Below are 12,226 nucleotides of genomic sequence, written 5' to 3' on the forward strand. Positions count from 1 at the left end.
CTCTTAGGCCCAACCGTCAAATTTATGCAATTTTAACTTGCAAACTATTGAACTCAAGCCTGAATATCGCTACTAGAGGCGGGTGAGGGAGCCATGGATAAATTTGTGGAATCGCAAGGCAAAGGTTTGCCAACCCGTGGCGGAAAACGGGAGAAAGACAAGTTGAAAGCACCGAGCGGAGAAGATGAGCCGGTAAAATGCGAAAGTTTCGTCTTCACGCCGGAACAATTAAAGCAAATCACGGAAGCAGTAAGCCTAGCGTTGGAACCAAGGCTTGCGCAGCTGTCGGCGCAAATTGCCACCCTAACATCTTCTTTGTCAGAAACCACAGCACGGACTGGCGAAACAGAGCGTCGTGTCTCTGAGCTAGAAGACATGTGCGCCCCAATGGCGGCTCGGATAAAAAAGCAAGAAACCACAATTGAAACCTACTGACCAAAGTTGATGATCTGGAGAACAGATCTCAGCGTGCAAATCTTCGTATCGTAGGGCTTCCAGAATCGGTGGATGACAGATTCCTGGCTACGGAGCTGGAGCAGTGGCTAAAGAGGGAATTTGCCCTCTCAGACAGCATGGGTCCGCTGTGCTTAGAGCGGGCTCATCGAGTGGGCCGACTACAAGATGGCCGCCAGTCACCGCGTGTAGTCCTAATAAAAGTGCACAATTATATCCACAAGGACGAAATCTTGCGGGGATACCGCCAGAAGAGAGAAGCTACAAAATATGAAGGGAAGCTAATACGAATTTTCCAGGATTACTCATCTGCCTTACAAGATAAAAGGCCAGCAAGAAGCAGATTGCAGTAGTCTAAACGAGAGGTGACAAGGGTGTGGATGAGGGTTTTGGTAGAGTGCTCAGAAAGAAAGGGGCGGATTTTACGGATGTTGTAAAGAAAGAAACGCAAAACACCTTTCATTGGTTTGCCTTTCATTGGTTTTCCTGTGGAGAGTTCACCTTCTGTGGGTGTTTGCTTCGTAAAGAAAGAAACGACAGGTCTTGGCAATCTGCTGGATATGAGCAGAGAAGGAGAGAGAAGAGTCAAAGATGACCCCAAGGTTTCGAGCTGAGGAGACAGGGAGAATGAGAGAGCCATCAACAGAAATAGAAAACGGGGGGAGCGGGGAGTTCTTATTTAAAGTTAGGTGACAGATACATTATAACAATTAGGAAGAGCCAACATAATTTCTGGCTGCATTAAAAAAACAAACAAAAAACATGCTAATGGATTAAAGGAAACTGTATTATCCTTATACATAGCAAAAGCCAGTCTCCGCTTTTGATTGAAAATGCAAAGTTGTAAAAAGTTAACAGAAGAACCATGACAATGGTCAGGATTTGGGATGGGGTTATGAGAAGGGACTCTGTGAAATAGAATCCATTTTCACTTAGTGGGAGGGGGGAAACCATTTTAAAAGCTAAGGGCCTGACATCGGTTTATAATCCCCTGAAATGCAAGGTGAACAGGCCAGCACTAATTTGTTTTGTTTCAACAAGGAGAAAAGAACAGAAAGTACTCTCACTCCTTTAGAAATAAGAAAATTCTGCTTATCTGAAATGGTTGTCAGGCTCCAGGACAGTTTACCAGTCAGTATTCTAACATCACTATGCGAGTTCAAGGCCAATGAATACAAGTTAAAATAATATCAGTTATAGTTATGCTTTCCAGTACAATAAGGAGATGAACTTGCTGAGCACTGATTCCTTTCATCCATTCACAGTTTCTATGGCCTAAAGAAAGAGCCAGTGTTAAGGGGACAATCAGAACAATTGCCCTGTGCCTCTATACATTTCACAGGGGGCTCCAAGCTTCCCTGATGCCTGTAGGCAGGATTTGTGGCCCCCTCTACAGTTTCTGCCCTGGGACCCAGCATGACTTAACACCAGCCCTGCCCTCAGATGCAGAATAATAAATCCTTGATATATTTTGAGGTGTTGCTGCTGCTGCTTCCCTCATTTCTGTCTGAAATAAAATGGACTATCACAGATCTTGTGACCTACCCACAAGATGAAATGTACAGTGGTTCATCAGTTGTGCCAGCATATTAATAAGGCAACCAGGAAAGGAACACAAAAGTAACTGATAAGATACAAAAAGCATAATCATGTCGCCTAAGCAAACTCAGATGACTCAGGGAGCAACTCTACTAAACGAATGAGATGACAAGAGACAGCTATCAATACTCACAGAACAGCTTCCTTTTCTGTTCTGGAACTGAGGTACCGCTGGACTTGGGCTTGATTCACCCCATAAAGAGACAGCATCATGAAGACACCCCCAATAGCAAGAGCCCAGAAGGAGTGGCGCTCAAATGGATCTGGGTTCAAGCTGCAAGAAATAACAAAATGTAGTTCCACTCAAAAATAAAAGATGTACATTTTCTTTGACATTTTTTTCCATGGATCCGAAAACTACCCAACCTGATAGAACCTTCATCTTTCCTGGCTTGTCCTGAAAATTAGATGTGGATAAGACCCTAAAATTATTAGGAACATATCCCCCCCATCCCGTCCCCACCGCACACATTTTGATTTGATTTTTTGCCTTCACATAGCAGGCTAAAGTATAAACCCATTTAGAACTACAGCAACTGGGCAACTTAATAAAATCTTAAATAAACCTCAAAAGGAAAGAAGTTGGGCAAAGGCGTGAGAGGCAAAGGCCTAGCTATTTTGCCTTAAAAAGCAACATCACAAGTGACCCTGTCTAATCCAAGCCTTGTGCATCACCGAATACCCCATGTGTTAAACACATGACTGCAGAGCTTACTAACTACTTTTGCTGATTACTGTTCTATTAAAAGCCTATTTAAACTATGGCTACAGCATCTGTCCCTATTAACAGCCTCCATGCATACAATGCACTGAAATGCAATGTAAAAATTAGTCTGCTAAGTTACAGAGCATCAAAATATAAAGGAGAAAAGTCACACAGTAACTTATCCCATAGGAAAAACATTATTACACCATACATTCTTGGCAAAACACTGTTTATGTGCTGTTCTTTTTCCACTCACTTTATTCCAGAGATCTTTCTATTTTCTGTGGCAATGTGCCAAACCTGCCTGATGCCACCCACTTTCATAGCACCAACGATGATGACAGCCAACTGTCCTGCAAACATGATGAAGGTCTGGAAGACATCGGTCCATATCACTGCTTTCAGCCCTCCCTGAATATATGACAGAGAGAGAGACAGACTCATTCAACAGCCAGACCTAGACAACTTCCCTAGTAAAGTTTCCTGCTATCAAAACTCTCACTGGGAAGTACAGACATTGTCAAAATCCCAAAGACAGTCACACTCTGTGGCCTGAAAGGGCATTCTTCTATCTCACTTCCAGATGTCCGCTCTTATAGATATTGTTCCTCATGAAGGGCTTTGAATGTTCACTGATTTTTGAACCCTACTCGGTGGTACTTCAACTGATCTACATAGTTATCATACTAATTAGTCATATTTATTTATTTACATTTCTCAATCAGTACCTTCCACTTGCAATGCTAGGAGCAAAGTACAAAGAAAATTAATAAATTATATTAAAAAAAAAAAAAAACATACTAAACAGGTACAAACTAACAACAAAAGTCTACAACCTAGGGTATGCATATACATATCAGAACCCCTGTGAACCTCACCCTGATGATGTACTTCCCCCTCCCCCCCAAACAGTTAAAAATCAAGAAATGTAGGAAGAGGAGGAAAGAGAGGTGCATGCGCTGAGTTTAAAGAAGAGGAGGAGTCAAACTAGCATTGTAATATATCAACAGTAGATGATGGATAAAGTGAACTAGCTTGTCTGGCCAATAAGGGGACCCTGACATAATAGCATGGACAAAATATTCTTGTAACAAAATAGCTCATACAGTCCTTCACAAAAATAAGAAATATAGTAAAAACTCTGTCTCCCTCCCTCTGGGGGTCCAGTATCTCTTCTCCTCCTCTATCCCCCACTCGATCATCTGAGCTCTCTCTTCCTTCAATTCCCTCCCCAGACCCACGTGCTGTCATCCCTGTCCTACTACCCCCTTTTCCTGCATTCTGGCATCTCTCTCCCTTCCTCCCCTTCCCATGTTCTGGAAATGCATCCTTTACCCTTCCTTCCTTCCCTCCCAGCTCCCAACATAGTCCAGCATATCTCTCTCTTCCTCCTGCCAACCCTCCTCAGTTTGGTATCTCACTTGTCCTTCTCCACCCCCCCCCCCCAGACAATCTGTCCAACATTCCTGTGGACCACCAGCAGCGTCAACAAGCTGCTTCGACTGGCCCCCGGAAGCATTCTCTCCGTTATGTCTGTATCAGATGAAGCAGGACACAACAGAGGAAATGCTTCCAGGACTGGCCAAAACAGCTTGTTTTCCTTGTTGATGCTGCTGGCAGCCCACAGGAATGTTGGAGGATTGCTTGGGGGAGGGGGGCAACAGAGATACCGGACTGCACAGGGCAGGCAGGAGGAAGAGGGAGACATTCCAGATAGTGAGCACTGAAAGTGGGGTGGCAAAGGGGAGACATACCTCAGCTCAAAGTAGCAGTGGGACTCAGAAAGACACACAAGCTGCAGCAGCAAGAGCAGAACAGGTAAAGTACTTGGGGGCACGCTCTTTTGTCAGTGGGGGGGGGGGGGGGGGGCTCATTTGTCAGGGGTCAAATTGTCAGGGGCCGATTTGCTGAGGGTTATTTTGTCAGGTGCTTTTTTGTCTGCGCTATTTTGACCAGGCACTGCCTATAAGGTACTTCAGGTTGCAAGTACAGATCCCTGCAGGTTATCCACATGGTTGGGGGGGGGGGGGGAGGAGGGAAAGATACTAGTGGACAAGAAGGAGAAATTAGGACTTACCTGAAAATTTTCTTTCCATTTGTTCTTCACACTATTCCAGGACGTGTGGGTAGTTATGTCCATCGACCAGCAGGTGGAGATAGAAAACTCAGAACTGAGCTGCCCCATATATATTGTCAGCCAGCCTAGTTCTCCAATATATACCTAAACAAGCAGAAGGAATAATACCAAAAAACCTCTACAACAACTTTAAAAGACCCAACAACTGGACTCCTGGAAGGTTCCCAGAGTCATTTGAGAGAGACAAGAGTGCGACGTCCCATGCACAAGTCAGAAATGTATACCCCAAAAACAGGACCAGGGGTAGGCTTCTGGAATAGTGTGAACTAATGGAAAGAAAATTATCAGGTAAGTCCCAATTTCTGCTTCCATTACGTTACTTCCCACTATTCCAGGACGTATGGAATATCCAAAAGCAATCCCTAAACAGGGTGAGACCCCGGCTTCACTGCCCGGAGAAACATCATCCTCAACGGCCCATCCGAACAGCATAATATCCATCCGAGAAGCCCAGCAAACGTATGCAACAACATTCATGCTGCTGCTCTGCAAACAGCCACTGGACCAACAAGTCAGAGCCGGCCAAGAGGATGCCAACAGTCATGTAGCAAGCCATAGACAGCATCCCTACCAACCAAATGGCCATGGTGGCAAAGGACGCCCCGAGATCCAACCTCTGTCACGTCTGTGGCCGTGACCCCTCTCAGACTCACCTTATTTCCTGTGGTCAGCTTCTGAGCTGGCTTCTGTCTGTTCTTTGTGAGTTAGTTCTGTCTCTGTGAGCTGGCTGTATTAGATTGTCAGTGTGCTGTCACCCGTTCCAGATTTCAGCTCAGTCCAGTCTGGATCTTCCAGGCTGCCCGACCCTTAGTTGCCTGGTGATTGTTGCACCTGAGTCTCCGCTGCCTGCTGGGCTTATTAGCCATTTGTAACCTCTCTGCCTTTGCATTGCGTCTAAGGCCCTGGTATGTTGGTGCTTGTTGCACTTTTGCTAGTCCGGTTGTTACCTGAGATTCTTGCCTGTTTCTAGTTAGTCTGTGTTAGTTTAGTTTAGGGTTTACTTGCTTTCCTTGCCTGGTTTCTTGTTTGTAGTTCTGTGTTTAGTTTCTATTTGTCTGTGTTCTGGCTTTGGGGCTGCTTGCAGCTCTTAGTTCTGTGTCTTGTTAGTCAGTGTTTGTTCCCTGTTTGGTGGCTGTTCTGCCCTTTAGCTTTTCCTTCCTTGCCCAGTCTCCTGCCTTGCTGCCCATGTTCCCCCCTTTCCCCTTTGACCCTCGGTCCCTGTGCTGCCTTGCTGTTATCCAGTCCTGCCCTGTCCAGCAAGTCCTGCCGGCCACCTGAAGCCCAGAGCTCAACTCTGGGTGAAAAGTGGCCAAGTGCAGGTGAAGCCTAAGTGCTTGCCTGAGATTTGCCTAGTCTCCGGTGTGGGGTGGTTTTGCCTGATACTGCCGCTCCTCGGCAGTGGCCCAAGGGCTCACAACCCAGTTCCTGTTTTGAAAACGTGACAGTCACCCCCAAAAGGGCCAAACAAAGGAACCAAACACCGAAAGGAAAGAAAAACAACTCTGACGGATGCCCAGAAATCTCAGAAAGGCAAAATGAACTCCCCCCCCCCCCCCCCCCCCCCCCCCCCAGCAAAACACCAAAGGATACAACAGAGCCAACACATGCAGAAAGAGAGGTACAGTCTGAACCAATATCCCCATCCCCTGACAACAGAGAAATAGGTCCCGGCACTACAGCGCCTGGAACTCCGCACTCCAGTGCACCGATACAAAAGTCATTAGAAGCAATGTCTGCAACTTGCGAACCATCACGATGACCGTACGGAGAGGTCCAAAGGATGGGAGCGGCAGAGTCCGCAGCACAAAGTAGAAAGACCACATTGACCACAAAGCCTAAAAGGAGTGTCAAAAGCGACCCACCCTCCACAAAACAAGACCACCTCCGCATGGAAAGAGGATGAGGAGATGCACGGAACCAAACCCTGCACTGCGCTCAGCCCCCAAACATACGCCACACCCGGCCTCTATACCCCTCATATCCAACAAAGCCCTACCAAGGGCCAGGCCACAAGACTAATGGGGAAGGGATCTGTCAAGAGGACCAGTCCCTACCAAAGCAGGCCCCGAACCTTCGGAAGACCAGGTGGAACACCACTCAACAACTGCACCATCTGAGTACCAAGGCCGGTGCAGTCAGAATGTGGCAACCAAGACCAACTGCCCTCTGTGACAAGCCACGCATCACTATAGACACCTAACAAAGGGAAAAAGAAAGACATGAGCTCCACATCCGGCCCCCTCTGAAAAGGCACAGCCAGACCCAGAGCCCCTGCCAGAGACAGAAAAAAAACTGCGGAACCTTGGCATGCACCCTAAGTGCAAAGAAAGGGAACTCGGGAGCCCCTTCGTGAGTTCGTGAGTCATGAGGAGCCACCGAGGAAGTCTGCCATCCCATGCAGGACCCCCTCAAAGTGTGCTTCCGACAAAGAAGATGCTCCACTGCCCAGGCCAGGAGCAGCCTGGCACCTAATGCCAGTGGAGTGCAGCACGGCACTCCTTGCATGCAGCTGGAGGCCACCATTGCCCCCATTGGAGAACACCCGCATCGGGGGACCCTACAGCAACAGGGCAAAGACAGCCACCCAAAAGGATGGCATCCATGGTCCGCATCCCTCTAGCAAAAAGGGAGAGTGTCTGTGAGAACAACCCCCAGCACACGCCCTGTTCAACGGACCAACACAAGGGCTATAACCCTGAAAGACTGGGAAACCCTGATAGAGAAGGGAACCACCACGGATGCAAATGCGCCCTCTCCCAGGGAACTACCTTCACGGCCACAGACATGGATCCCACAGGCACAGGCCCTAGGATGGAGTACGCTGAGCGTCAGTCAGATCTGTCTCACCAACAGCATGTGCCGCAACAAATGAGAGGAAACCCGCTGCCCCGAGTGTCAACAGAAGGTCGATACTCCAGCTGCCGCAGAAGCACGAGCCAGCCTCTCCCGAAAAGATCTGAAGTCCAAAGGCTGACTGAAGCTCCAGCTACCAGACATCCGCCCGTCCAGAGAGAGCAGACTGCTGCAGCAGTAGCTGTAAACTACTGAGCCAACTGCCCGCAGCCAGGAAGCCTGTAGCCGATGTAAAAAATCACCGACGGCATCAATGCAGAAGAGCAGATACCATGGAAGCAGACACCTCAACCCTCAAGAGAGGAGACTGCTGCAGCAGGGCAAAGAAGGAGACCGCTGTAACAGACTGCTGAAGCAGAGACCTGAAAGAGAAAACCACCACTCCGAAGAGAGGAGACTGCAAACAGTGAGGTCCCCCAGCTGAGCGCAGCCCTCAAGGGGCAATCGCTGGAAGTTGCAACCACTGGACTCTAGGAAAAGAGACTGCCCAAGGCCAAGGATAACCAGAGCGGCCTGCAACTCCAACGAGAAAGCCCACCATGGAAAGCCCAGGAGGCGTCTGAAAGAGAAAACCGATGCAGCCGTGAGGCCCAGGAGGCAACCACCACTCCAAGGAGAGCAGACTACCATGGTTGGAAGTCCAGGAAGCGACTGCAACCCCAAAGAGAGGAAACTGCCTGGTCTGTGAAGGCCAGAGGTGTCTGCAACCCTGAAGAGGGGAGATCGCTGTAGTTGTGAAGATCAGAGTGACTGCTACCATAAAGAGAGGTGACTGCTGCAGCTGTGAAGCCCAGGAGGCAACTGCAACTCTGTTCAGGAGACTGCTATATCCATGAAACCCAGGTGGCGTCTGCAACTCCAAAGGGGAGACTGCCACAGCCGTGAAGCCCAGGAAGCATCTGCAACTCCGAAGAGGAGACTGCCACAGCCGTGAAGCCCAGGAGGTGCCTACAACTCCGCAAAGAAGAGACCACCAAAGTTGAGAAGTCCAGGAGTTGTCTACAACCTCGAAGAGAAAAGACCGCCATAGCTTAGAAAACTAGAAGACGGCAGCCACTCCGAAGAGAGGAGACCGCCGTGGCTGTGAAGTCCAGGAAGTGTCTACTATTCCAAAGAGGTGAGACATGCCAGTGAAGTCCAGGATGCAGCTGCAACTCCTGAGAGAGAAGACAGGAAACCTGTGGTTCAGGAGACGTCTGCAACTCCAAAGAAAAGAGAATGTCGCAGACTTGCCCATAAGAAGTCTGCCATGCCTCAAATAAATCGCCCAGGGGTGTAACAGAAAAATCCACTATGCAGAAAATAGCCTCTGTAGCAGAGGCACACAAGAAAAGGACGCCCCCAGAAAGGAAGCAACTGTCGCCACACTGAAGCGTAGGAGAGGTCTGCAGGTCAAAAGACAACAGAGCACCACGGCCCTGAAAAAAGAGACTGCCAGTGGTCAGGGACCCCAGCAACAGAGAAGAAAGACCTCTGAAGCTTCACACACACTTGAGAAGTGCCACTGTTAAGGAGAAGACCACAGCGGGGACAAGATCCCAAGAAGCTGAAGCCATTGGGCAACCACCACAGTCCTAAGAGAGTGGCTGCACAGAAACATGAGAAGGTGCTGGCCCCTGCCGAGGCACCAAAGAGAAAGACATGGGGCTGACCAAAGAGCCCGAGGGCTCCCGCAGCCTGACCCTCCAGAAATGCAGACAGAAGAAACCCACACAAAGTGCCAGAAACAGCCAAGCGGCACAGCTCTCGCGACTATCTTTTGAGTTTTGGTTTTCCTTCCCCCCCCCCCCCCCCACCAGAATATAGTCAGTAGCATGCCAGCCCTCCAAAGCGCACCCAGGCTCTGCAGCTGGCCTAGACCAACAGAAGAAAGGCAGGCCGGTAGAACAGGGACCCGGCACCGCCGGGACTGACCCCAGCGCTAACCAAGCACCGCCAAAGGAGAGCCGCCACCATAGGAAGGAGTGGCCACTCCACTGCTACCCAGAGACCCCCAGGCCAGGAGCTAACAGTGGAGCGCCAGAGGGCGGTTGTACCCTGCCTCCGTAATCCTTGTCCACCTGCAGAAATCCCCCGCTGACTCCATCAGCGCTCGCGTTGCTGGGTCTTTTTTTGCATGCAGCGAAGCCTAGAATGGAGGACATGATGCGCCACCAAGCACCACAATGGCGGGAAACTGCTGACCCCACAGCACCCGCCAAGCAAGCAACCAAGGTGCCATTTTTTTTTTTTTTTACAAACCACCAAAGTGGAAGCCCAGCCAACAGTGCTCCTCAACCACGGTTCCAAGGCAGGATTCTGCCTCCCCCCACTCTCACCTCCAAGGCACCTCTCACCTCACAGTCCCCACGACTGGGGGCTGTCCTTTAGCTGCACTCGAGCATAGTCCTGCACTGCCTGCTCCATGTCCTATGAGCAGCTGCAACGAAGAAAGCCCATAAACAGCTCTGTCTTACCTGTTAAGCAGCACTAGAGAGCAGAGTGGAAAGCAGAGAGCGCAGGATTCCGCGAAGACCAGGGACAGGTGGCACCAGATATGACCCCACTAGACCGTCAACTAGGAGACCAGTTGACCATCTGGACCAGGAGTAGGGCCTCAGAACCAGGAGCAGAAAAGCAAGTCCATCCACCTACTGGAGATAGAAAATAAAGGAGAACTGGGATGGGCTGACTGAGCATATATGGGACAGCTCAGTTTTGAGTTTTCTATCTCCACCTGCTGGTGACATTAACTACCCACACGTCCTGGAATAGTGGGAAGTAATGTAATGGAAAGGAGAGGAGAGAGAGAAAGAGAGCAAGCTAGGTTTGTGCATAGGCTAGGGCTGGGCTGTGGGTAGCAAATGTTCGATACTGAGGTGATAGGATCAGGTTGGAGAAGAGATGCCTTAGCAAGGACAACAGGTTGAACAGGCTCCTCTGGTGAATTTCACCAGGTGTCAGCTAAAATTATCCACATTTATTTTATTAATTTGATATACCACATTATATATTTGTATCAACAAAAGATCAACACAATATACAGTGAAGTAATACGAGACAAATAAAATCAGATAGCTCGAGGGAAAAAACTAGGACCAAAAAACAATCACCAAGACCATCTCTCCCTATCTTAAAGACCAGTGTAGGGGCTGATTCAACCGTGGATTTGATTTTTTTATTTTTATGCATGCCTTTTCAACAACAGCTCAAGGTGAGTTACATTCTCGAATAGTAGGTATTTTCCTGTCATGGAGGGGTCACAACCTATGTTTCTATCTGATGCCGGGGGGGGGGGGGGGTGTTAAGTGACTTGCCCAAGGGGTCAAAAGGAACATACAGCAGGATTTGAACCAACTTCTCTGGTTTTACGCTCACTGCTCCAGCCACTAGCTAATCCTCCACACCTCAATAGATGCAAAGTTGCCAATATTTCAAACGTAGGGGTTTTTTTTTCTTTTAAATACGGAACAATTCACATGATTAAGAACATTCTAATTTCAGATCACTGAGCAAAAGGGTTCAGAGTATGGAGGCCAGGAAGCAGAAAATGGGATTAGGATTACTTGCTCCACTCAAAATTGTGGTGATCACACCATGCCACCTGCTTAACAACCTATAAAGAGAATGGAACTCAATATAGGTAACATAAGAATAGTCAAACTGGGTCAGACCAATGGTCCACCTAGCCCAGTATCCTGCTTCAAAACAGTGGCCAATTCAAGTCACAAGTACCTGGCAGAAACCCAAACAGTAGCAACATTCCATGCTACCAATCCCAGTGCAAGCAGTGGCTTCTCCATGTTTTGTCTCAATAGCAGACTATGGAATTTTCCTCCAGGAACTTGTCCAAACCTGTTTTAAACCCAGATACACTAACTGTTGTTACCACATCCTCTGGCAACGAGTTCCAGAGTTTAACTATTCGTTGAGTTAAACTTATTTTCTCTTATTCATTTTAAAAGTATTACTATGTAACTTCATGGAGTGTCCCCCTAATAATTGTACTTTTTAAAAAGATTTAACAATCAATTCATGTTTATTCATTCTACTCCACTCAAGATTTTGTACATCTTTATCATATTTCCCTCAGCCATCTCTTTTCCAGGCTGAAGAGCACTGAACTCTTAAGCCTTTCCTCATATGAGAAGAGTTCTATCCCCTTAAACATTTTGAAGTTGGATTCTAGACCCCAAATAGATTCTGCAACACTGTGTCTGCCCAAACAAACTGTTGCATCGGGTATCCTGCTCAAGGAAGTAGTGTGATGCGAATGTGTGGACTGAAGACCATGTCGCAGCCTTGCAAATTTCTTCAACAGAGGTTGACCTCAAGTGGGCTACCGACGTAACCATGGCTCTGAAATTGTGAGCTGTGACATTACCCTCTTAGGGCCAGCCCAGCCAGGGCATAAGCAAAGGAAATGCAATCTGTCAGTCAAATTGAAATAGTGTGTTTCCCAATGGCAACCCCCATCTTGTTGGGATCAAAAGAAACAA

General features: G+C 48.1%; 1 protein-coding gene across 1 annotated transcript in view; it reads right to left on the reverse strand.

Moving 5' to 3' along the window:
- The window catches only part of SLC5A6 (solute carrier family 5 member 6), a 138,081-nt gene that overhangs the window by 99,766 nt on the left and 26,089 nt on the right, over positions 1 to 12,226 (reverse strand). Inside the window, exons 5-6 of the mRNA XM_030198646.1 lie at positions 3,015 to 3,169; positions 2,186 to 2,326 (exon numbers count right to left, since the gene is read on the reverse strand). Of these exons, the coding sequence (XP_030054506.1) occupies positions 2,186 to 2,326; positions 3,015 to 3,169 (296 nt within the window). The remainder of the gene's footprint in view (positions 1 to 2,185; positions 2,327 to 3,014; positions 3,170 to 12,226) is intronic.

Source organism: Microcaecilia unicolor, chromosome 3 (assembly GCF_901765095.1).
Source record: "Microcaecilia unicolor chromosome 3, aMicUni1.1, whole genome shotgun sequence".
NCBI lineage: Eukaryota > Metazoa > Chordata > Amphibia > Gymnophiona > Siphonopidae > Microcaecilia > Microcaecilia unicolor.